Genomic DNA, 26,236 nt, shown 5'->3' with positions numbered 1-26,236 from the left:
ATGGGTGGTGACTCAGTAATCTCCTGTTTTGGTCTAGTTTAGGTTGTTGCACGGGCTCTCTGGTGGTTGTTCTGTGTCTCACCCTACTGGTCAGAGTGGGGGACAGCATGTCGACAAGCGTGGTACCGTCGTCTTAAAATTTGAGCCTCTGGAAAAAAAATGAAATTCATGAAAGTCATTTTACTTTATTTAATATAGAGGCATGTTTTTTGGCAATGCCGATAATGTCCCAAGAAATATTTCACTACAGTTGTTCAGTACACCAACTGTTTCGCTTTGTTTCAACCATGACATTACATAACTTTAATCGAATACATTATACAAACAAAAATAAATGTTTACATGAAGTAAAGTTAAAATGAAAAAGCACTATAGGGTAATAGCTTGCATTATATCGTTTTTGTCTCGTTTTATTTTGAAGGATTAAAACCGGACGTTTCCATTGGTTTTGCCATCTGCGAAGCCATTTTGAAAATTGTGCTAGTCACCGAGCAGTCAGCCCTTTGAGGGAAACGTGATAGCTCGGTTTGAAGATAATGCTTGTTACATAGCTTGCTTTAAAGTTGACTACTACGTTGTCATTTATTCGTTAAACATACTGAAAGTACTTCTCTAACCTCATATTACTCTTCCAGCCATGTCTACCGATGCAGCAGCCGACCAGGTAAAGTTAGCCAGCGTTGCCAGGCCCAAATGCCTCCTCTATTAGCTTGTGTTAGCTGTTATTATTGTGAATTGTATAGTTTATATAGAGTTTAAATTATTTTGTCCTTATTACATCACTATTTACTACTGGCGCATCATTACGTTGCCTGTTTGTGATATTTGTGAGTGTAAAACTCTTCCTTACGCCGTGTAAACTAGCGAGTTGCTGCGTTGTCGCTATGCCGTCGTTGGGCTGATTTGGCCCCTCCATTTTTACTCCAATATTGCAAAAACAAAATCTGTGTTTTTCGTTGTAAATGTACAGAGACACGAATAACAATGCGTGTGAAGATGCAAAAGCTTGGTCTGGTACTTGAAAATGAGTGGGAGGTGCTAGAGCTCCATTCACAACAAAGGTGTCTCCGATTAACTGCAGTGAAGCTTAAATTTGGTGTTCATCTGTCTCTGTATGCTGCTGTCATTCTGCTACAATACTATAATTATTTTATGCTAATTTTCCATTCTACAGCATAATTGTCCATCATCATGCATTTTGTCTTGCCCCATTCAGGCAGCAGAATATGTCCCGGAGAAAGTGAAGAAGGCAGAGAAGAAGTTGGAAGAAAACCCGTATGACCTTGACGCATGGAGCATTCTGATTCGAGAAGCACAGGTTTAGTGACTCAAGAGTTGCATTATAGGGGTAAACATAATAATAACAATATTAATAAGGGGATACAGGGTGGGGGAGGGGTTATTGATTTGTTTAAATCCCAAAGCCCCAATATACATTTTTAATTCCTCACTTTTGTGTGGATGTAAATGCATTCTCCCTCTTTAGAATCAACCTATTGATAAAGCAAGGAAGACATATGAGCGACTTGTCACACAGTTTCCAAGTTCCGGCAGATTCTGGAAACTGTTCATTGAAGCTGAGGTTAATACTTTCTTTTTCTCCCCTCTTTCTTGCGTATGCATGATAGATTATTATTGCCTTACATGATCAACAATGTGATTTTCACACTATTTGTCTTTTATATCTATGAGGTTTAAAGTCACAATTCTTGAATTTGTTGAGGGTTTACATTATCTATTAACAAAGCATTTATTGAAAATAGATCCTGTCAACATTTTAAAATAATTTTTGAGGATTGTGCCTTTAAACGTTAAAAGGGGAAAGTTTATGTTTGTGTTCCTAGGATTTTAAAAAGTATTTTCCTCGCCATATATTTTCAAATGGGGTAAAATGCATTTGTTGCATGTTTGGTTTGCAACAGTATTAAAACAATTTTAATGGTATTTGGAGTGCATTAGCCTTTTATTCACTTGTCGTGTCAATTTATTGCCTCCTGTGTCCTTTCTTTTGGAATATTATGAAGAAATATTCTCGTGCATCACTATATACCAGAGACATAAAATCCCCCTGAAGGGAGGGGAAATGGACCAGCCTCCTTTTTGTTTTTTGCCTCCATTTGTTATGCAGTCAGCAACGGAGAACTAATCACCCCCCTCTTTTTTCCCCCCCAAACAAATCCATGTGAGACCCAAGAAAACAGAGTTTTACATCAATTTCAGCGTTGTTATACTGTGAATAATGAATCAAAACAAAGCTGAACTCTCAGTTACCACCATTCCAGGAACATCCAGTGGACCTTGGGAAGCAGGTAGCAAAAATAACCCCTCAGAAGGGCAAAAAGATCAGGAGATTTGCTTGGTTATGTGCAAAAAAAGAGGTTTGGCAGCAAGGATAAGGAGATTACCTTGTGCAATTCATGTTGCTTTACTGCTGCTGTTATCAAGAATACTGAAGAACATTCAGTGTCAGCAGTCTTTCTAGCTTTCCTCCTGCAGTCTCGTTTTAGCTCACATATTGGATGACATTTGTCAGGATTTGTTGAGTGTTTTGGTTGGTGGTTGAGTGGTTGTAGCGCCAACAGTATTTCTTTAAACGTCTCGCTCAACTTGCGGTTAGCATGTGTCAGCTATTTTGGGATATGTTGGTGCAGTGCTTTCTCCTTTAGGACTTGCAGTTAGATTTAAACTGGATTCATAGCGCGAACAGCCTTTACATGTTGTAATCTGCTGACCTCTGGTGTACATTAGAGTTGGATGTCAGGGTACGGAATGCCCCAGTCGGTCAAAACTGGCTCTCCTCCTCCTTTTCATGGTCGTGTAAGGAGGTGAAAGGCAGCACTTGTGCTGCACCTTCCAAGTGGGCTAAGCTGCTCAGCACTCTTGGTGCATGCATACGCCATTCAAAGCCCCGCAACCCCAGTTTAGTCTCTCAGTCTGCTAGATCTGGATTTTATTTTTGATCTAGCGTTCACGCACACAAACTATCTTTGAACACGCAAGCAAGGGAAGTGATTTGCTGAAAATGATGTAAAGGAAGCATGAGCTTTGGAAATTGTCAAGTATCTCCAGGTGACATATTGGCCACAGACCACTTACACCAGGGGTGTCCAAACCTTTTCCACCAAGGGCCACATACTGAAAAAGGAAGAGATGCACGTGGATATTTTGTGTAGCTATGCTTAGAAGTTTTGGATGCCAACGTGTAATAGTAGTATGAACTTAAATCTTTGCTCTTTTTCCGTTTTTGCAGTTTTCTTTTTTTAAAGCAAAACCTAATTCAGCAAAAATTACAATTTTATTCTTTGAGTTTTTTTGTTTCTCATAATATGCGACTTTTAAAAAAATGACATGTTTTTTTCTGTAATATTTCAATTCTGCTACAAAAAAATACGTTTTTTCTCATTACAAGTTTATTCTGGTAAAATGTAAAAGTTTTTCTCCTTTAGGATACTGCTTTTTTCTGTAATATTTTCACTTTATTCTTGTAAAATGATTTTTTTTTTCATTTCTGCTTGGGTTTTTTTTTTTTAAACCATCTATATTTTCTTGTAAATTCTCTTGTAATTATGACTTCAATATTTAGACTTTATGCTTGTAACAATTTCTGCAACTTAATGTTTTGTTCTCATATTAAGACCTTTAAAAATGTCTTCCAGCTGTATGCTGCTAATACTGTATATGCTTTATGCTACCCACAATATTCCTTTTTCTTGTTAGATTACATTTTTCTCAACATTTTGACTTTATTCTTATAAAACTTTGTTTATTATTACTTTATTGTTACAGTGTTTTTTTCTTTTTTAAGTTCTATTTTTAGAGCTTTAGCCACAAATGGTCCTCGGACCGTGCTTTGGACACCCTTGACTAAGAATCTTATTGAGTCGAGTACAGCTGTATAACCTGCCTTTACAAAGATTACCAGTTTCAGTTGACACTGAGGCATTGGTTTTTATCAGTCTCAACTCTGTAATTATTAGCTTGGGAAAGTACTTAATGTGTTGTAGCTTTGTTTTGAAGAGCTTTTATCATTTGGTAAGACATGCTTGACAGTAATGAATTGGTTGTTAATGAGACACCCTGTTTAAAAAGGGCATGACTTATGTGAAATTATTTACAACGGACACCACTGTGTAGGCTTTATGGACAAGACTGAAGCACCTCAAGACAAAGTGACACATCAATTCATCGGACTCGATCCATGTTACGCAGCTGCAATCTTGGCTCACAATTTCAGCCTAAATTAAGCTATTCTCATTTGCCCTTCGCTTGCGTATTATAATTGTGCAAAGCAGTGTCGGGCGCTTATGTTAGCTATGGCGTCTGGTCTATGTTGTTGAGTCAGTTGCCATTTTGTGTTCTTAGGTGGCGCATGTAGAGGACGGACGCGTTTGTTTGGTGGTAGAGCTCAGTTGCAAAGGAGTTGCAAATTATCGTTACAAGTTGTAGGTGTTGCCCCTTGTGATAAACAGGGGTACTACATCACTATCTTTTTTCGCCAGTTGTGTCATTTGGAAAATAATACATTTGACCACTTAAACCCTTACAGCAAAAGTAAATGTTTTTCTGATAAAATAAACTTTTTACTAATCAATTGTGCGTCATGGGTTTTTTCCATCTAATCCGCACTTGCTGTCTAAATAGATTTCAAATGTCCTTCAGTGGGCACACGCGGGGCACATTGGGGGCCGGGGGATGTTAGGACAATTCCAATGTGACAACAGCGGCCCTGACGTGATTTTTTTTTTCATGGGGCTCAGAATTTCTGGCAGCGGCCCTGGGACCAATTGCACAGATCTGCCTCTCAACCATGGTAGTATTGTGGTGTAGTTTTGATGGAAGCTTAATGGGTAAACTTGAGTGAAAGCACTTTGTATGCTTTGTTCATGTAGCTGTCGTGTAACCTAAGATTACTTCAACAATTAGCATCACAAAAACAAAATATTTCTTATACAATAACCAGGAAATGCAGCCACTTCCCATTGTGAACTACGCCAACAACACCCTCAACATGTGTTTTTGTTTTTATCAAACAGTTGCTTTATCTTTTGTAGGACACTGCACTTACTGGCGTCTTACTGACCTGGAGTAATAACGCGACATTAACATGTCTGTCCTGATGGATACTTCCACAACTCATACAGGAAGTGAAAGAGTGTTTTTCCATTGAATCATCATTCTAATGATCCAGTATGTTGTCTGTAGTCACAGGGATTTGCCAAAGCTTTGAGGAACAATCTACTCCACGTAATAATAAACCCCGTTTTACAAGTGGTTTGTCATTCTTGTGTGAATTTCACTTTGTTGATCTGCAGGCGTGTGGTTTTGTGTGCATGAATGCATGTTCATTGGACGACACGGGTGGAAAATGGCTCTTGGAATAACATTGCATTTACACTCTTTATTTGCAGATAAAGGCTAAAAACTATGACAAAGTAGAAAAGGTGAGTGATGTCTCTATGATATATTTAATGGAATCCATTGTAGAGGGTTATGGTTAAAGTTATTGATATCGTGTGGGGGGGGACTGGCAACCTGAAAGACATTTTCTTCCAGTCATTTCATGCAGCACAAACAACATAATATCATAGCCTGGCCACTGGTCTTTCATTTTTTTTATTGAGTCTTCCTCAACTGAATGCAACGTTTTTCACAAAAAGATTGCTGTTGGGTCAAAATAGTCCAAATTACACAGTACTGTATCTCACAATGGGAGTAGCCCTGCTATTGGGTCAGACTACTCCAAATTACACAGTTGTGTATCTCTGGGAGTAGATCCCTCTCATTTCAGCAGCCATTTTATTGCAGTATGTCTTCTCAAGGGACAATACTGGAGAAAGGAAGCTTGGATATGCTTTTAGAGTAGTCAGTGCACAGCTTGTATAGCAGTATAAAATCCCTCAACACCCATTCATTATCTGTGTATAAAGTGGTCTCTACCCTGCAGTTGTTCCAGAGATGCCTCATGAAAGTGTTGCACATCGACCTATGGAAGTGTTACCTCTCATACGTGCGGGAGACCAAAGGAAAGCTGCCCAGCTACAAGTAAGATGGCGTGACTCCTGCAAATCTTACTGATGAGTATTCAACGAATTTTTAAAAACAGTTTCCTGTCCTCAGAGAGAAGATGGCTCAGGCATACGACTTTGCCCTGGATAAAATCGGCATGGAAATTATGTCATATCAGGTAATTTGGGTGATGATTTATAATGTGTGTACATTTATTTTTACTTTTATTTCCTATTGATTTTTGTTGTTTATTACAGATTTGGGTGGATTACATCAACTTTCTCAAGGGAGTGTGAGTTATTTCTCCACCCGTTATAACTACATTTACCTTGTAATGCAAGTCTAATTGTGTTGCATGCACCACCAGTGAGGCTGTGGGATCATACGCAGAAAACCAGCGCATCACAGCAGTGAGGAGGGTGTACCAGAGGGGGTGTGTGAATCCCATGATTAACATCGAGCAGCTTTGGAGAGATTATAGCAAATATGAGGAGGTGAGATCTTTTTCTTCAAGGTCTATATGTTCCAAAGGTCCCATAATTAGAAGTGTGTTGGGCAAAATCTAGCCTTGGTGCTGGAATGAAGTTGAAAAGTGCTTTTAGTAAGCCCAACAGCGAACACTGTTTTGTGTGCATGTAGCTTTAATGCTAATGAGCTGTGTTTTTCCATGCCTGTCTCTGACTGTGTGTGTTGCTCCAAGAAGTGTTGTTGTGCACTTTATCCACTTTTTACATATACACTGTAACCCTAAACTTGTCCAACCTAATGGATGCCATATATCACATACAACAATGTAATGTTAAGAGTCAGGACAGGAGGACACAAACGCTAGCAACACGAGCATAACTATGTGAGTTACAGCGCTATCATTACAGTCACATTTGTAACAATGACATCACTGAAGAAAGATAAAATGATCAAACTTACAGCTCCCAAGTTTGTAGCTGACTGACAGATACTCGGCAGAAGTCCAGACTTTGTTGTGCAGGGAGGCCTGTTTTTTTGTTTGTTTTGTTCTTTCTCTAAAACTATATATCACACGTGAAGTGGCTCATCTAGCTAGTGGTGGGTCAGTGGCGGTATCATGTCTATGAAGAAAGACGTCATGAAAACCCAGAACTTCAAAAGCGACCGTTTAAGAGCCTCTGCGCTCAAAAGTATATTATTTTAAAAAGTCAAATTTATCAAAATAGAGGACCTTCAAGACAGCCTGTAAAAGTAAAAGTTTGCACTTGTAATGCTGACAGTTGGTTATTTCACACATCAGGGTATCAATATACACTTGGCTAAAAAGATGATTGAGGATCGAAGCAGAGACTACATGAACGCAAGGAGAGTAGCCAAGGTAAGAACCTTTTAAAAACACCTCCAAAAATAAAATATGATGGTCTTGCTGAACCTGCTGATGTCTCGCAGGAGTACGAGACTGTGATGAAAGGACTGGACAGGAACGCGCCGTCTGTGCCGCCCCAGAACTCTCCCCAGGAGGCCCAGCAAGTGGAAATGTGGAAGAAGTACATTCAGTGGGAGAAAAGCAATCCACTGCGCACAGAGGACCAAACGCTTATCACAAAGAGAGGTATTGTTCTCTCTCTAAAAGGTCTGACTCAAGCAATTCATCTTGTAGTCATGTTTTACTTCTTTGGTATTGGCGCTGTGAAAATATCCACATGTGACCTTCGTTGCAGTGATGTTTGCCTATGAGCAGTGTCTGCTGGTGCTGGGCCACCATCCTGATGTGTGGTACGAGGCAGCTCAGTACCTGGAGCAGTCCAGCAAGTTGTTGGCAGAGAAAGGGGTACGGCACAAAACCTTTTATTATGCGCACAGGGTTCACGCTCACTACATGAGGTACACCTGCACAGTCTAATGATCAAATCCAACAAATGCGTTGAAAAGTCTTTTTACAAAGATAACAATGCTCAGTTTTAATTCATTGTATTATAAGTATGAATCTAAAAGGTCATATTATTATTGTGCTTTTAGTTTGCAGTATGAATGGACATTTGACATTTCCATCTATTACTGTATAAGGGTTTTAATTGAATGGGAGAATCTTTCCGAATGTTCCAAACTCCTGTGTCCATGCCACTGCTTTATTGAGCACAATAATGCTGCCCAGAGGATGTCATGTTGTCCAACTGTAGGCCACAAATTAGTAGAGACTGAATTAACAGCGCCTCTGCTGGTTGCAGCCAAGTAATGCATGCCATTCTGCCTCATGGAGTGAAAAAACTGTGATATATTTGCTTTCTTCTATTGAGTGAAAATACAGCAGGTATTGACTAAAATTACTCAACGCAGAATGTCTAGTAAGATTCATTGTCGACATATACGAGTACCGAACAACTCGTGAAATGTCATTAGATTGTGCGAGGTGAACCTACTCAAGCGTCTGGTGAGTGTATACGAAGTTAATGACTCTACAAAATCATCTGATCATTTATTATTCCGGCTTTTATTTCTCACAGGACATGAATAACTCTAAGCTGTTCAGTGATGAGGCTGCTAACATCTATGAACGTGCTATTGGGACACTACTGAAGAAGAACATGCTTCTTTACTTCTCATTTGCAGACTATGAAGAGGTTGGTCACCTTATGAAAACTGCAGCAATTTAAAAGAAAACTGCATTTTTTTTTTTAATTTATTTTGCCCGTCATCCACAATTCATCCTTGAGTCATTCATTGAGTCATCCTCAATTCTTATGTGCACATTTACATTTCTTACATTTCTTACATTTCACAAGTTACACAACGTTAAAACGCTGTAATACGCTCTCTAAAATTTGCCCGAAAAAAGCTAGAATCCTCTCCTTGACGGGCCCTGACAGCGTGGCACTATAGTGTGGTGTTATATTGTTTTACAAAGTCACAGCTTACCATGGTTTGCCGTTTCCCTCATCATATTCTCTGCTGCAGCTGAGCGAATGAAATGGGAAGAGCTGCACCTCCCTGTGTGTTTGTGTGTGAGGGGGAGGGGCCAGGTACTCGGGCAGGGAGCAGGACAGAGAGACACACAAAGGAATAGAGGAATAGTCTCTCCATGCAGCAAAAAAAAAGAGTTAATGTATTGATTACATATTCACTGATGTTTTATTAACCGGTGATGCGTCATAATCGGCTGCGATTGGCTGGCGACCAGTCCAGGGTGTAACCCACCTCTCGCCCGAAGTCAGCTCGGATGGGCTCCAGCATACCCCCACGACCTTAATGAGGATAAGTGGCATAGAAGATGGATGGATGGACGTCATAATCACACGGATTAAAGGGATAATTCAGTTTTTTTTTATTGGTTAGGCTCTATTTGAAACATTACCGGAACTTGATTTCACAGAGTCCATAAATAGGAACTAATGCTACTTGCCTGTAAATATTCTCATTCATCTAAGTCATTGTATTCTCAGGGCATTCAATCGATCGCAGCTGGACTGTTCAGGGGGTCTTAGAAGATGTTTCGCCTCTCTTCCGAGCAGGCTTCATCAGTTCATGCTCATAGATTAGGTAGGACACACACCAGTCAGACTACTGTAGATAGGACAGCCATAATCTGAGATCTTGGTGCAAAATCTATCGAATTTTATGTAAATGCGTATACATTTTGGAAATATGGACCATTATTTTATTTTTTAAAATAATATACAGTTACAAATCCCATAGTTTTTACATGTTGTTTGTTGCAAGCGGCGACCCGTCCCACTTTGTTCGCCTTGAGGCTGGAGGAGGCAGGTCCAGACAGGAATGGTTGGCTTTTCAGTGGCGTCAAATGACAATTGTTAAGATACAATGGAGTGTGGCCTCTTTCCGCCAACGATGGTCGTTGGCGCAATTTTCCTTTAAAACACTGAGACATTAGAGAATTAGTTATGATTCATTGCCACTTTGCTCCACAGAGTCGTATGAAGCACGAGAAGGTTCACAGCATCTACAATAAACTGCTGGCCGTAGAAGACATCGACCCCACGCTGGTGTACATCCAGTACATGAAGTTCGCCAGACGGGCGGAGGGCATCAAATCGGGCCGCACCATCTTCAAAAAGGCCAGAGAGGATCCGCGCACACGCCACCACGTGTATGTTACCGCAGCTCTGATGGAGTACTACTGCAGCAAGGTGAGGCGCTTCCAATGTGACCTGCAAGGTGACGCCATCACTTAAGAGACTCACACTCATGTTGTTTTTTTGGGGGGGGATTTTAATCCCAACAGGACAAATCTGTGGCCTTTAAGATTTTTGAGCTTGGTTTGAAGAAATATGGCGACATTCCAGAGTACATACTTGCATACATTGATTACCTCTCACACCTCAATGGTAGGTTCTGTCATCATGAAATGTTACCAATGGGAGTTTTGTTGTACTGTAACGCAGGGGTCCCCAACCAACTTTAAGGCACAATGATAAAAAAAAAATTGTAAATAACTGCATCAAATTTGATTGATAGTAAATAATGATAGAAATGGTTTATTGAAATAATATACGACTTCTAAATATCTAACAACGAAATATTGTGAAAAGTCAAAACTAGTAAAGTAAAAAGTGAAAAAGTAAAGTGAAACTAGTTGAAAAGAAAAGAAAATGACAAATCAAAAATGGCAAGACAAAAGCCAGGAAACTAGGCAGGCTGTACCGAGGCAGACTAATCTACTAATCTTAAAGGGTATTGTATCGTAGAGTATAAACATGGACGCACACAACACCAATACACTAATGATGCCCATAATCTTTAACGCCGCACATAAAAGTTGTTTACAGTCGAGTGTCAGCCAGTGAGGCGCCACACTCTGGACTTTTTACAAGCCTCAGTAGATGCTGCTGTTTTGGGCAACTACCTTTTTATGAGGGGGAAATGATGCTATATGGGGTCAGACATAGTGTAAACATGGCATTAATAAAAGGGTCATTTGCTACACGAGAGAAGATGAAACACTCCCTGTGAAAACCTTCTGACCTTACCTTCTCACATCCCTGCAGAGGATAACAACACCAGGGTTCTGTTTGAACGTGTCCTCACCTCAGGAAACCTGTCGCCAGAGAAGTCAGGGTACAGTATCCTGTATATCACATGGATGTCCAATCAATTAGCCTCTCTGTGAACACAATTGATTGTCTTTTGTTGTTGGTTTGCTCCATTATCAGTGAGGTCTGGTCTCGTTTTCTGGCCTTCGAGAGCAACATAGGCGACCTGGCCAGTATTCTAAAGGTGGAACGGCGCCGGTTCTCTGCCTTCAAGGACGAGTATGAAGGCAAGGAGACGGCCTTGCTAGTTGACAGATACAAGTTCATGGACCTGTATCCTTGCTCTACGAGTGAACTGAAGGCCCTCGGGTACAAGGTGTGTACTTTGACAGCAAAAGCCTCAAACACACATTCACCCCACGTGGCATGTGACTGTAAATGACATTTGTGGTGCTCCCAGTGGGATTTGTTCAAAGTGCTTTGGAGGACGTGCCAGCATACAGTACATGTAATACAGATATTCTCAAAGTTTTATAATCATTAGACAAATAAATGCTCAATGACCTCTGGGAAATCACTTGCCGACTCCCACCCGTGACCCTGCGAAGACGTTTTGGTTCATGGCGGCCATGTTTTTCAACCAGTCGTGCTAAAACTTTATAGACATGTCCCATACAGGTGTTTATCTAATGTCATGCTGCTGTGTGAGAAATTTCCAGTCAGTCCGTCATGTGGGGTTCAGTTTTGAGGTTTAATACCCGTGGCACCGTGTGGTGTATTTGTCAGAAATATAATAGTACAGGCAACACAGTATAGGTGCATGTTTTGAAAAATGTCCACCCTTTTTTGTACAGCAGTACAGGAATAGAAGAGTTACAATCATTGTGTTTGTGTTTGAAGGATGTGTCTCGTGCCAAACTGGCTTCTCTGCTTCCTGAGGCTGTGGTGGTGCCCTCCGTGCCCACGCTGAAGGACGAACTAGACCGAAAACCAGAGTACCCCAAACCAGACACCAATCAGATGATTCCCTTCCAGCCGCGGCACTTGGCCCGTGTGTACTCTTCATCTTGTCTCGAGCCATGACTGCCGTGATGGCTCTTACTCACCAACACCACCTCCGCTTTGGTGTGTCCACAGCTCCGGGTCTGCACCCTGTCCCTGGTGGAGTGTTCCCTGTCCCCCCTGTGGCCGTCATTCTAATGAAGCTGCTTCCCCCGCCTGCGTGTTTCACCGTCAGTATAGTGGCATGTGTAATGGTCAACAGGTTGGTTCGTGTGCGTGTTTTAAAGATGTGCCGTCACCTTCTCTGCAGGGTCCATTTGTTCAAGTGGATGAGCTCATAGAGACTTTCAGGAGATGCACGCTTCCTGAAAGTAAGTCACATGACACCTAGTTTTTAGTAGGAAATATCCAGAATGTAATAACAATCAACATGTGACAATTTACTTCCTCCAAGCTGTCGAAGCCGCTGTCGAACTCATCACAGGCAGACTCCCCGACGCCAGTGGGGAAGGCAACGGCGCCATGGAGAACCACGCCATAGCCAAGTCCCTCAAGAGGCCCAACGCCGACTCGGATGAGGAAGACGACAAAGGAGCAGTGGCGCCGCCCGTCCACGACATCTACCGTGCTCGCCAACAGAAGAGGATTCGATAAGGAAGAGCCTTACAAGAATGTACCAAGTGGCCAAAGGAGGTAAATAAGTTTGTCTGTGGAGAGCGTCAGCTGCCGTACATACACACTATACCTGAGTGTCCTTGTGTTTTTATGTTGAAAGACTGATGAAGATACTGTACAAAGTTTTTAAAGTCATCTGTTCAGTTTTGGCCTTGTGATGTTCCAGTGACGGCAAATATTTTTAGATAACTGGATCCATCCACTGACTCCTTTCAATAAAAGTGTACAATACATCCATCATGTGTTTTGAGCTTTCACATTCTGGTTGGATAATACAAAATCACGTCAGATGGTTGATGCTCTATGTGTCCACAAGAGGGTGGTATTTTGACATACAATAAAAAAGTAAAAGAAATTTATGAGAAAAAATATAAAATAATGTTAAAAATGTGCTTTACAATTTATTTAAAATAGAAACTTTGTGGAAAACATACACTATGTAAAAAGGAAAAAAAAAAAAACAGCATTTGAACAAAACCACACCTCTCGTCAAGACTGTGCATGCACGATACGTCCACTGGGGGGTAGTAGTTGACAGATTGGATATACAAAAGTGTACACCTCTGTAGAAATGTAGGTGTAAAAACAAAAACAAATCGTTAAAAGCTTTTTTCCAAAACCAATGTAACCTATAAGCTGCACAATTTCATTTACAATATATAAATACACATACAGTGCATACATACACCTATCCTACAAGCCTAAGGTAGGTTTTCTAATTATAACAGGCATGTTCTAGGAAACACAAGCTTGACAATGTGACTGAAATTAGGCTTTTCAGGTTCAGATGCCCACAGGGAGAGAATTGTTATGACTCACTCTGACTGTTTACAACACTGCAACATCAGACTTTCAAATTACCTTCAGAAGGCAGACACAGCTGGTCTGCATCACTTTATTGCTTATTTCTAACATGGTTACTCTTTTTCCAAATAATAGTTATTGCAAAGTACTGACATTCATACTTAGCTTACTTATGAAAGAACAAAAGCTATTTAAAAAGAAATAAATTAGCTTACTGATGAAAGAACAACAGTTATTTAAAAAGAATTAAACGTGATACGCTGACTAAAAAGTATTGGGGTGCACCTCTTTGTTGTTGTTGTTTCATTTCGGGGAAGGCCTAGGTTTGGTGTGGAAGACTGACAAAAATTCCTAGACGCACTCCCAAAATCCTGGTAGAGTGGAAGCTCCAAATGTAGAACAACTTCCATATCTTCAATTTCCTGTAGGTGTCCCAATCTTTTGCCCATACAATATATATATTGAACTAACTTCCCAAACATCAAAAATATCACAGCTTAATCCACATTCTTAGTCAACAGACTTTTTACAGAAAGGCAGTCCATATCTTCAAATGTACATCATTGTAGTACACCAAAATAAAATATTACTGTAGTACCACGTTCATGCTGGAGATCTTATTGCCAAAATACTGCACAAAAATGTCCGGGTGTCCTTTGTAAAACTGTCCCAGGAGACGTCGCTTTTCTTTGGGAGGCACGTTGGGGTTCTCGTGGATAGTCCTCAGTAACGACCGCAGTTCCTCTTTGGTGTGTTTTTCCCTATTTTCCGAGTAAACCGCCGTACTCTGTATTGTGCAATATGTGGATCCTAAATGGAAAGAGGGGAGAGCAGACTGTATAAGACACATTGTGACAAGGAGAGAACATGATGATAGTGTAAAGCATGAAATGTGCATACCGGTTATAACATCTGCATCCTTGCCTTTGACGATGTTTTTTAATCTGTCGCTCACCATCTTATGTAAGGAAACGGGAACCTGATGGCACAAATATAGCCCATGATAAACATTTAGAGTCATAAAACACCAACAAAGTTGCAGTATTTTTTTTGCAGGCGATAACTGCAGAGAGACTGTTGTTTCGCATCATACAGAACAACTTGACTGTTAGACTTGAGTCTGATGATTTTCACGCCAACATTTTAAAGCGCATGCAGAGGTAGATAAAGCTGTTGGATGCTGACCACCAATTCTAATCTCATGATGTCTCTTTTACTTCAGAACTACTACTAATTGTTTAAATACTGTGCCGCGTGTGAGTCAGTGAGCTTTGGCAGGAGCCGATCATGAGCTGTCAGTGCACTCACAACGAGCTTGTCAACCCATTGGAAATCGCAGGAGATCATTATATATAACAGTATGACAACATAACAGTCTGACTCATGGTGTCATCTTTCAAAGATCACTTTACTAACACTAAATTCATCACACAGCTACTTAACACTCAAAAAGGTGTACCTGACAAGTATACAAACATGAACCAATATGAGTTTTAAATTAAACTTAACAATATTTTAAAGTTTTACCATAAGGCAACGCATTCATTGGGGTGCTGCGATGATGTCAGTCTCCCTCTGGCCTTTGGGCTCCAAGTTCTGACTCCCTTGGTGGACACAGGCAGCACTGCAGTGCCATCCACCATTTTCTATGCTTTCTATGCTCCTCCAATGAAATGGTTTTCTCAAACAAAATGCCTTATGGGAAAACTTTAAAATGCTGGGTGCCCCCCCCCCATTTTAAACTCGTACTGGTACATGTTTGTATATTTCTGAGGTATAACTTTTGAGTGTTAAGTTGCTGTGTGATGAGTTTAATGTTTGTGAGATGAAACCATGAGTCAGACTACTTTATTGAGTAATGAACTCCTGTAATTTCCAGTGGGTTGACAAGCTCATTGTGAGTTTTGTCATAGCTCATGATTGGCTCCTGTCAAATAAAGAGCTGACTGGTCCTCACGGACTCGTGCGCGCCACAATACGCCATTTTATGACGTGGACATGTGCGGGCTATACACCGATGCAGCTTATATTTGTACAAATCTGTTTTTTCCTCTAAATGTAGTGGGTGCGTCTTATACACTATATATATCTATAATACAGCTCTTACAGAACTAGCGTGTGCAGGTGTACCTAATGCTGTAGCCTGTGTGTGTGTGTGTGTGTGTGTGTGTGTGTGTGTGTGTGTGTGTGTGGTCGGTGAAGACAGGATGGAAGTATTAAAGAGGAGCACAAACAAAAGCACAATTATTGTCTTTGCTCCCAGTGCAGTTCTCTTATATAACAATCAGGTTTATCGCCTCCTTCCTGTTGGGAAGCTCTTCATTTTGGTTTGGTTCTTTTAACAGGAGACAGATGCATTTAATTTTATGGAATCTCTTCTAAGCGGTTCCTGATGTGTTCCGGGGTTGAGACTCATGTAAACAACATGTTATTGTGGTCTATAAGCTCTTGCTGAGAGGGTGATTGTTATCATGCTCTGGTGTAAATACACAACACTCACTTTGAACAGATCACAGTGGTTGTCCATCATAAACAGAACCATCAGGTCCACTTTGCCTTTGGAGAGTCTTCTGCTGTAGACGATGGCACTGGAGAACGACCTTTTCACTGCCATGCGGTTCTCAATCTGAGGAGCGTGTGTGGTTAGGAAACATGGAGGAAGCACTATTGTGGCCTAGCTGTGTAAACACGCACACACCTCTTTGTGAAGTTTGATGTCCTGCGTTCTGGCGGCAATAGCCATGAACCTCAGGAGCCGTCGGAGCTCCTCCCTGCAGCGAGGGTCCTGCAGCTTCAGGCTGAGCTGCAGAGCCTCCAGAGCTTGTTCCAGCTTACCGTTCACTGACAACACAGAACCTGACTATCAGCATAAAGTAAAGGGGAAGCGGCGTCTTGAAACAGAAGGCCACCAAGAAGAAAACATCTTCTCACCTAGAAGCTCTGAGATGCCCGAGTGGATGTCAAATACATGGTTGTTCAGCAAAGGCGGCTGGTCGGCTTGGGCGTAATGCTGGGCCAGGACATCGTAAAGCAGCCTCTTACACTGGACAAGGTCGCTGGCACGGCCTGCCAAACCTCGACTAACCTCCACCACTTGTTCATCGGGGAGAAACTCCAGACAGTCCACTGCGCCTGACATCCACTCATCTTCACTAAGGGAACAAAACAAGTAGAAATAGTCAAACTAGAGAGGAAATACTGTCATCTAGTGGCATTGTATAAGTATTACTTGGATTCAGAAGTGTGTATAATAATAATAATAATTATAATGATAATCTGCCAATTATAATTGATGTGTGTTGATCAATTGATCATTTTTGATAATTGCATTGCTCAAATTGCACTGAGCAGCCAGTTCCCTTCCTGGCTCTTTGCATTCTTGTGTATGTGATGAAGACGCTCGCATCTCCCTCCGCTGTGGAACACACACGTAAACAAGATGGCCGTGGCGCTCTGTCGTGGAAGAAGATGTGAGCGTCTTCATCATTTGTTTTGAGAAGCCAAACTCTTTACCTAAATGGCCCCAGCAACTAGGTTGGACTACGTTCCTCGTCACGGCTCTCCGGCCAGAACTGGGATCACGGGACCAATTGGGCAGGTAAGTCACAGTTGATGCACTACACTGCTGACGGGGACATCAAACGCCTTCACGTCAAAAAATCACTTTAAACCTTTAAATTTGGGGGTGCTGTTCCACTGAGGGACACGCAGAGAACAACTGAAGGCCAAATTCACTTTATCATACACGCTAAAACGATTTAGGATAAATACAGTCATCCCTTGCCACTTTGTGGTTGAAATTTCACAGCTTCTTATCAAGGTTTTTTCAAAAATACAGTATAATGCAGTTTCATGGTTGAATACAGCCTATTAGTAAAAAAAATGCACATTGAAGCAAATTTTATGCATTTTTTTGTCTAAATCAAGCATTTTCAAACACAAAAATGGCTAAATGAAGTGAAATACAAATATAAGGCATTCCAAAGACGCACTCAAAGACGTTGATGAAATGCAGTAGTCTACACTGGTCACTAGGTGTCAGCAATGTTATTGTAACGTTCGGTGAGACACAAAAACGCCAATTCACTTATCACAGTCGGGTCTGGAACCAATTAACCGCGATAAACGAGGGATTGCTGTATATTACTATATACTTTTATAGGTGTGATTTTACATTCAACATTTGAATGTTTTCTCATAACTTTTTCTTATCACCTTTTATGTTTTTTTTTTCCACTCCTGACTTCTTTTTTTTCTATTTGATGTTAAAATGAAACAAGCTGAGTGAGCCAGACTTGAGGCATATTTATCCCGAAAATTTCTGGTTGAATTTCAAATTGTACCACTTTTGGGGCATTTGATTGAACCACATTGATTGTTGTGGTTGTGACTTACTGTACTTTCATGTGGCTACACTGAGCACATTTCAAAAAAGCTTTTGATCCATTTTCGGTTTTGACACTAATGTGTACACGCCAACTTACTGTGCCTCACTGAAGGCCTTGAGCACTTCTCTGTCCAAGTAGCTTGATGTCAACATCAGGTCCGAGTTGCTGTCCACGGTATACAAGGAAGACCGCGCCGCGTCCTTTCCCTCCAGCAAGTCCTCCAACAGCGGGACCTCGATAAGCTGCAGAAGCCTGTACACAGCCTGCTGGTGCCACACCTCATCCACGACTGTGGAGGACACCCGCCGTAAGATCACAAAAGGTCAGTGGAACACACGACACGTCGCACGTGCGACCTTTTGCGCCATTTGTTGTTGCCGCTGTTTTGTCTGACTGCTACTTACGCTCCCGTGAGAGGCCCAGGTTGATCATCAGAGGGGTGACGGTGGAGCTCAGGTTGAGATTTCTCAGCATGTCCTCCACTGCTTTCCCTTTTCTAACTGGCGAGTGGGTGGAGTAGCTGGGTATCTCTTGTCTGGACAGTCATATCAGTCAGCGGACAAATTTGACATAAGATTTCAAACGGTTGCGCGCTGGGTTGGGTTTATAAACAGACAAAATACATATTTTTACATTTGTAACAAATTACATGTATAAACTATGTACACAGCAACATTGCTATAAACCAGGCCATTTACGGCCCACGGTTGTATTTTAATTGGCACTCGGCACATTCTAAAAATACAATTAAACAAGAAACCTAAATACAAAATAACAGTGAAAATTTTAAAAAAAACAGTAATTTTACAAGAATAAAGGCAAAATATCAAGAGAGAAAAGTCAATATTAAAATATTTTTAAAAAATATAATACTAAATTGAAATATTAAAAACTAAAATGTGTCTTTTTTTAAGTCATAATATAATGAGAAACAAACAAAACAAAGAACAAAGCTGCAATTTTAGGTTGGGTAAAAGTTAGAATATTACGATAATAAAGTCAAAATATTATGAGACATAATATTACAAGAAAACATGTATGAGAAGAAAGTTAAATTTGTAAAAAAAAAAAAAAAATTATAAAAGGGAAAAACGAGCACAAAAGTGTAACGTCAGGAGAAAAAGTTCATACTAATAACACGCTTTGTCACCCACCCGTTTTTTTTTCTTTAAATATAAAAAACATCTTTGAATTTCTACATGGACTTTACATTTTCTGAATGTGAAAGTGGCCCGCTCATCCTTTTCATTTTTCAGTGTGCGGCCCTTGGTGGAAAAAGTTTCGACACCCCTGCTATGAACAAAGAAAGACGGCAAACAGTTGAGTTACATGTGGGCTCACTATTTGGTCAGCAGGGGGTGCTCTTTCATACTTTTTGTGTCAGTTATGTCTTAATTAAGTGTTCATAACACATTAATAACACAAGTCTAAACGAATTAGCCTTTAATTCCTCACAAGCCACTGAAATACCCTGAAAGGTACAATACTTTTTTTACGGAGTATCTTTAAGTAATAACTAGGGCTGTCAAATAATTAAAAACTGTAATCAAATTAATCACAGTTTTCAAATGAATAATCATGATTAATCACCATTTGTATCCATGTGTGAAATAAACCCCTTTTACTTTTGCTAAAAGTTCTGAAAACGTATTTCCCCTAACACAGGACTCTTCAAAAGAACCAGAACACTTGAATCACACTTGAGCCGTGTTATTATGAGCCATGAGGGTTTGCTTTCAAAGACGCCAATAAATGTTCGAAGTTGACGTCACTGTTTTGAGTGAAGATGTATTTTCTGGGATTCCTGAGCATACTGAAATGCAGCAAATTGTACTTCCGCGGTGAGAGTTACGTAAGCGAGAGATATATCCATTTCTTTGTTTATTTAGACCGCGCATACACGCATAATAAATACATTGTTGTGTTGTTCGGAGTGCCCCTGAATGCGGTCTAGTGGCAATGAGGAAGTGTCATTCCGAGGATGACTAGAGACGTGTTTGTGAGTTGGTGATGGAATTGCACCGCTGTTCATGTGTTCACGTGAGAATGAAGTTATAAAAGAGCATCAGACTGTGTGGGGATGCTATTTGTACCTCCGTCTGCTGTCATAACAGAAAGGGGTATCTTGACATTGTGCGCATGAGTTAATTACACTCAAAATTGTAACGTAAATTAAATAAATTATTTTTTTTTTATAATAACATGTATAATACTGATATACCGCTGTAATATGCTGGAGGACAAAGGAAATCCTAAATGAGATCTGGAGTAACGTATCCATACCTTTCACATGAAGGACTGTAGTTGTGTGTGTTTCTGTTCATGCTTGGAGAGTCATAGCCGCTCTCTACGGTCCCACTGGAGGTGGACTTGTTGCTCAGCGGCGACGAGCCGGTAGTCAGGTTCAGGAACCTGTACAAACTACAGCTGCTGTCCTCGAACGTCACCCGCTTCTTTTCCTTGCCGAACACTTTGACGCCCACTGGCTCAAAGACCCTCGAGTCCATCAGAGCTTGACAGAGACGGACGGCCTTGTGGCGAGGGACAGCCACGTCGCCGAAGAAGCGATTTAAGGTGATGTGAGCCAATACGGTGTCCACGGCCTCCGAGCCCAGGAAGCAGTCCTGATAGGACTTAAGGTTGTGGCGCCGCCTCTTGACCTCCACGTGGGTGTGGAGATAGGAGATGATGCTGCTCCAGATTTGGGTGGCCCGAAACGGGTTCGCAGCCATGCCTCGTTCTGACGGACGCAAGATAACAGGAGCATTACTTAAACATCATCGATGTATCGCCAGATTTTAGCCTACAAACACAGAAATAGAATTTTTGTGGCGATACAGGCTTTTCGTTGTGGTGGTGGCGCTTTGTGGCTTTCTAGATTTTTCTTTTTATTTTGTAAAAAGGCAAAAACATATGAATCATTTTTAAAGAGAAATTGTGTTATTATTAGGGGTGTCACAAGAGATTAAAACATGACAAGATGACAAGGGCACTAGGTCTGGGACGGTAATAAATAAATTAAGTGATCACACAAGAAATGAAAATGAACTCAATCATTTGCCAGCCTCAATATACTGCCATTGCATGCGCGTCTGTTTTCCTCATCTCCTGCCTCCAAACAGGCAGGAAGAGGATTCACTCTGTGCACTGGTTTCAGCACCTTGGCACGTTTCTTCCATAGAACAACGGCATGAACGGAGTGAGTCCTTTTGTCAGTCATACAGTCTCTTTGCCTCGGTGGGTGGAGATGGTAATGCGAGGTAGCATAGTATAAATAAATTAGTAGTTGCGATATATTGTCATTTTTTTTCATTTAAATTTTCTTAAAAGTAATGTTAAAATCTCGTGTATTGTCTCGTCTCTTGAACTGAGTGTCATGTGACACCCCTAGTTATTATTAGTCATTAATATCACATTTTCATCTTTTTCTTGTTACATTATTCCTTTTGCTCTATTTTGCTGTTTAACTTTATTTATACGATGTGCCACAGGCCAAAAGAAAACGAGCCATGGGCCACAAATGGCCCCCGAGTTGCTTTTTGAACACCCCTGCTTTTTATGGCTCTTCATCAGGGTTGAGCACATGTTGTGACGTTAACTCTGTGAGCGTCCACAACTCACACAGATTATTTAGCTTGTTAGCTTCCTGTTGCGAGAGAAAGGTGGTAATTAAAGAGAGAGTGGGAATGTCACTGCAGCTGGAACTACAGCAGTGGATTCAAAATCGGAGGTGAAAGCGTTCACAGGGATGGACTATCTGACATCTGAACAAGGAAATTGAAACCAGCTAAATGCAACAAAAAGTAAAAGCGTATTCAAGGGTCAAAATGCATGCCATGTACAAAAAACGCGTACATGTTGGCAGGTCTGCAGGATTGGTGTCCTTCCCCACTTTTGATGCTGGAAACACAAAAAAGCTCAGCCAAACTGAACCAAAACTGTAGTATTTTACAGTCATTTGTCATATGGTTGAACCAGTTGTGTGGTTCATCACGCAACAAACAGAGCCCTCCCTACAGGTGATGTTAGTGTAGCGTTCATCTCACCACAGGGAGCTGTTTAGCAAATGTTACAGCAGGGGAGGGGGTGGTCAGTAGTGTTGGCAGCAGCAGCTAGGAGCCATAAATCAGCCTGTGACAGTAGCAGCTACCCTCCATGTTATCATAACACAACATGACAAATGCTATTATAGAGCCATCTGTGACCAGACTAAGAAAGCAGACTTGATAGAGTTAAAAGTGAAGCGATAGGGTGGGATGGGTTTCTGCCCTAGCCATATTCCAGTTTTCCAGCAAGTAAGGTAAAAAAATATCAGTTCCCGACTAGAAAAGGGACAAAATCAGCTTTTTGTGACACAAATATGTTTTGCTTTTGTGACAACTCAAATATCTAAACAACTATACCAACATAAACAACACAAAAATGGGTTGTATTACATCAAAATAACAATTTCTTTACAAATATAACACCATGAACTATTTACAATTTTCACATTTGAAACTATGAACTATGTGTTTGCATGTGTGTGCACGCGTGTGCATGCGTTAAAATTTCCCTACAGTGCGCCACCTTCTGCATGCTACACTCCTCCACGCTCTCTCACTTCCTCCTTCCTGTCATGTGTGTTTTTTCCATCCACATGATCTCTGCCGAGCTCTTACCAGATGCACTTCTGCCACCTTGTGGCTGTTTTTATGGCTTAAAATTGCTCTGAAGTGAAATCCATTGGTGGGGAGTTGCGTCATAAGCGGCATAGAAGATGGATGGATGGATGGATGGATGGATGGGAGTTGTGTCATCACCTCTTTGTGCCTCTTGCACAAAAAAATGTAAAAAACATAACTGTTGGGATCGGGCGTTCGGTGACAATAACAACCAAACTAACTACATTCATTTTCTTGTGTGTGTCAGTATGGCTTCCTGTTTCTGCCAACTCCCCCTGCTTTTTAAATGTCCTGTAGGGCAGCCAAAGTAACAGCATCTGTAATGGTACCGTGCAGCTTTGGGAAACATGGTTAAGGCCTACGAATTCCGCCTACCAACAAATGACATCACCAGGAATAAAACATATAACGCCATTTTTATATAAGCATTTAACTTCATGTTCTTAATTCAAATGGAGAAATAGAGAGGCACAGAAGGAAAAGGCAATGAAATGCAGGCTATTGCTGAGTCAATCACTCTTAAAACCGTGTTATCAGATTAAAAATCCTTGTTATAGAGGTCAGGGCCATCTGGGTAATCCACACGATTCCCTGGATTACTAATTACTGAATAAATCCGGATCTTATCAATGTCCATTAACCCTTGTTGGAAGCAAAAAGGACAGAAAGGAGGAAAGGGGATCAGCTGTGGGTCAGCATGTTGGAAATCCAACTGTGCTTTCTGATATAACTAAAACAAGCATCCACCACTGGGGCTTCAGCATTTTAAATAAAGCTGCAGGTACTGTATAGGGAGTGTTTGCACACATCAGTGCAGGTAAATAATTGCAGAGGGAGACACATGCCATCAACACATGGGGCTTTTTGTGTCCCACTGGTGAACACACTTGTTGAGGTCAAATCACAGCACCAGCCTCGTTATCATCAACATCATCATCATTATAGCGGCAGTAAATAGTCTGGTTGGACCCAAAGGATGTTGTCAGAACGCACCACTGACGATCTAATACACTCTTGCACTGTGTGTGGCATCAGGCCATTAACAGCCGGTGTGCAGATAATCTTCATTCCTTTGGCATGCAAGAACAAGTGAGATTAAGCAGCCAAAGTCAAAACAGCCTCGCTGTCATTGGCCCGTTTATATGTGAACCCTCGTACCAGGTGTGCGGGCACTTTTACCTACTTGTGTGTGTTTTGTTAAACACAAACACTGCAATGCAAAGGTATACTGGCTGACAACAAAGTTTATTTATGAGCTATAAAGAAGCTCTAGTCACTTAATAAGACATCACTTCAGAATAAAGATACCCTCATAAATGCTTCATAAATAGCCAAATGGTGACGTATTGTAAAGTGTAAGATATAATATCAACTAAATGTGGGATCACTATTTGGCGAGCTTTCGCATTTCATGTTGACAGAAGTTTATTACATTTTGGCAGACTTAACAACAACCAATTCAATTAGCCCTTACTGTAAAGTGTTACTATGACTAATATCTGATTCCCACCGTGTAATTGTTGGTTAACACATAACGCAGAAACCACACACGACATCACCTTAACTCAAATTTAATAAGACCTGCACAGAAACTTGAAATAACGACTAAACATCTGACCCATAATACATTATCACACAAAATGTCTGACCGTAATGCATGGTCTATCAGCGCAAAGAAAATAAATCACATTCCAGTACAATAAATCAGTTTACACCCTGCATACTGTAGAAGCTTTAATGACTATAGCATCTGATTTGCACTGAAAATAAATCACACAAAAGGACCCTTAAGACCTGCAAATAAGCTCCACTACACATCCACAAATTATTATTACCTAGCTACCTCTATGAAGGTGGAAAAACAATATATTACGTGTTTGCAATCACATATGTTGTCCTAAACCGAGCTAGTAGCAATTAATACGTTTCAAAAGAGCAGCCACTTTAGGTACTATTCAACAACTAATACTCAGTGTATAAATAATAATAATACACAGGATCAGTACTACCTGCTACTCGATGCATGCAGAGTATCTCCAGTGACAGCAAGGATCCATGCACTGCTCTGTTCTTCCTCCTCCTCACTGCCATGAAAGTGACGCACACAAACTACATCCAAACTGAAACTATCTCCTCCTCTTTGCATTGCTCATGATTTATTCATGAGCCAATCAGCACCCCGCAATGTACTTTCACGTGATAATGAGCCTCTCGCTGTTTCCCTCCTTCCTTGAGTAAAAAAAAAGCTGTACAAAAAAAACTTTTCCTAAAACCATTTAAGAGAATTACATACACAAGTGTATGAAAACAAGGCGGCCGTTTAGCATTAGCTACATCATCAGTTAGCGACATGAATGTAAAATAATCAGTAGAAGAAAACAATTAACCATAGAAGAAGGAAACACTGAACTCAGAGAAAGAAGACCAAAGCCCTTTAATAATGCAAACATACTGGTAGTCGATTTTTTTCAAGCCAATGGTTTACCTGAAGTCACACCCCAAAAACCCACAAAAGATCTGATAAAGACGAGCCTATCATCATGACGAAACAAGCTGATTATGGCCGACGAAGAAGGTAAATATGCATCTTGTTTGGCTTATTGGACAACTACATTGGAGGTTTTCAACTATTTTCATTTTCTGTCAATTTTTTTAGAAGACCACGATACTTTTATAAAACGAAGAAAAAGATCAAAGTCCTTTAATCATCTAATAATGCTCACACTCCCAGGAAGTTTTGAACCGAATATTTTCTTTGAAGTCACACCATCCCATGTTTTTAAACCAATTTTGCTAACATTTTACAGACATGTGATGGTGTGTCCCAGGTTTCATGGTCATTTGACCCTACAGCTACAGTGAGTGTGTTGTAGTGTATTGAGATGTGTGAGAAATGTCAAATCAATCCAATTATGGGGTCGAACTCTGGGTTTTAATCACAGTCTATTTGCCAGAAAAATAGTAGCGCAAGCAAAACAGCAGAGGTACATGTTTTGCCACATTTTCAGCCTTTTGTGAGCATTATTATCTTTGTAAAGGCTATTTTTGTATTATTTTTGTCACTCTAGGCACTCTTTGGCACTCTAGGTGTTGAATCTTGTCTGGTGTCAGCCATGCTGGATTCATGTACACATCACAGATCTGAGGAGTCCCATTTACTGCCTGGGACTGATCTGTCTTGAAGTGTAAATAATCCGACAGCGGAAAAAACTAAACAAATAGCAAAGTAAGGTGACACTGACACGGGAACTTGACTCAAGTACCGCGTAAAGCAGGTAACGTTCAAGAGTGGAAGGCCAAACCGGTTTGTTTACGTGAAGAAAATGCTGTTTTACATAGTCCAAAAGGAGAACCATAGGTAATATACGGTCCAAAATCCAACAAATGAGTCCTTACTCTTACAAGAGCCCAAGAACGTAAATAAAACGTGCCTATAAAGATAGTTTTAATAAATATAAAAAAGAACATTGCACTCACCTTGTTTACAGCCACTGTGGTTGATGTGCTTCTATCCATACGCATATCACACACACACACACACACACACACCTTAGAGGAAAGGTAACTCAGTCCTTGAAGAAAGAAAAACTGGTTTCACAACTCTCTGCAATAATTCACAAAGAGACGCGCCGGTGTTTTGTAAACCTGCCCCCCCCAAAAAAGCTGACTTACACTTTTGCATAAGGAAAATTGTTGAATGAAAACACAATGAGAGAGAGAGAGAAAGAAAGAAGGTGGTCTC

General features: G+C 40.7%; 3 protein-coding genes across 4 annotated transcripts in view; 2 read left to right on the top strand and 1 right to left on the bottom strand.

Annotated features, from left to right (window-relative positions):
* The first annotated feature begins 468 nt into the window (after positions 1-468).
* Positions 469-13,107, top strand: cstf3 (cleavage stimulation factor, 3' pre-RNA, subunit 3). The gene is made up of 20 exons (XM_054771703.1): positions 469-664; positions 1,217-1,318; positions 1,487-1,582; positions 5,409-5,441; positions 5,945-6,042; positions 6,118-6,184; positions 6,264-6,298; positions 6,374-6,500; positions 7,274-7,351; positions 7,423-7,585; positions 7,695-7,804; positions 8,478-8,594; positions 9,900-10,118; positions 10,214-10,316; positions 10,977-11,046; positions 11,142-11,337; positions 11,862-12,012; positions 12,099-12,193; positions 12,274-12,334; positions 12,418-13,107. The coding sequence occupies exons 1-20, from the start codon at positions 638-640 to the stop codon at positions 12,615-12,617; spliced, it is 2,148 nt and encodes a 715-aa protein (XP_054627678.1). The 5' UTR covers positions 469-637; the 3' UTR covers positions 12,618-13,107.
* depdc7a (DEP domain containing 7, paralog a) lies at positions 12,724-26,043 on the bottom strand. 2 transcript variants are annotated; one of them, XM_054771711.1, is made up of 9 exons: positions 24,504-25,941; positions 20,114-20,570; positions 18,235-18,365; positions 17,927-18,119; positions 16,374-16,594; positions 16,141-16,283; positions 15,943-16,068; positions 14,343-14,421; positions 12,724-14,252 (listed from the first exon to the last, which is right to left on the bottom strand). In XM_054771711.1, exons 1-9 carry the CDS (start codon positions 24,583-24,585, stop codon positions 14,029-14,031), a joined length of 1,656 nt encoding a protein of 551 aa, XP_054627686.1. In that variant the 5' UTR covers positions 24,586-25,941; the 3' UTR covers positions 12,724-14,028. The 2 variants fall into 2 exon arrangements, with proteins under 2 accessions (XP_054627686.1, XP_054627687.1); XM_054771712.1 differs by lacking the exon at positions 24,504-25,941 and adding an exon at positions 25,972-26,043 and having other exon boundaries at positions 12,725-14,252.
* wt1b (WT1 transcription factor b) overlaps positions 24,785-26,236 on the top strand; it is a 66,296-nt gene continuing 64,844 nt past the window's right edge. Inside the window, exon 1 of the mRNA XM_054771709.1 lies at positions 24,785-25,069. The gene's annotated coding sequence lies outside the window, so the exon portion shown is untranslated. The remainder of the gene's footprint in view (positions 25,070-26,236) is intronic.

Source organism: Dunckerocampus dactyliophorus, chromosome 3 (genome assembly GCF_027744805.1).
Source record: "Dunckerocampus dactyliophorus isolate RoL2022-P2 chromosome 3, RoL_Ddac_1.1, whole genome shotgun sequence".
NCBI lineage: Eukaryota > Metazoa > Chordata > Actinopteri > Syngnathiformes > Syngnathidae > Dunckerocampus > Dunckerocampus dactyliophorus.
The sequence above is the reverse complement of the archived record's forward strand: the minus strand, read 5'-3'. Positions and strand labels throughout refer to the sequence as shown.

Coding starts and splice junctions, on each gene's coding strand:
- cstf3 (XM_054771703.1), top strand. CDS start 638: ATGTCTACCGATGCAGCAGCCGACCAG. Junction 7,805..8,477: donor AGTTGTTGGCAGAGAAAGGG/GTACGGCACAAA, acceptor TATTTCTCACAG/GACATGAATAACTCTAAGCT. Junction 11,047..11,141: donor CTGTCGCCAGAGAAGTCAGG/GTACAGTATCCT, acceptor CTCCATTATCAG/TGAGGTCTGGTCTCGTTTTC.
- depdc7a (XM_054771711.1), bottom strand. CDS start 24,585: ATGGCAGTGAGGAGGAGGAAGAACAGAGCAGTGCATGGATCCTTGCTG. Junction 16,595..17,926: donor AAGGCCTTCAGTGAGGCACA/GTAAGTTGGCGT, acceptor TTGTTCCCTTAG/TGAAGATGAGTGGATGTCAG. Junction 14,422..15,942: donor ACCACTGTGATCTGTTCAAA/GTGAGTGTTGTG, acceptor TTGTGCCATCAG/GTTCCCGTTTCCTTACATAA.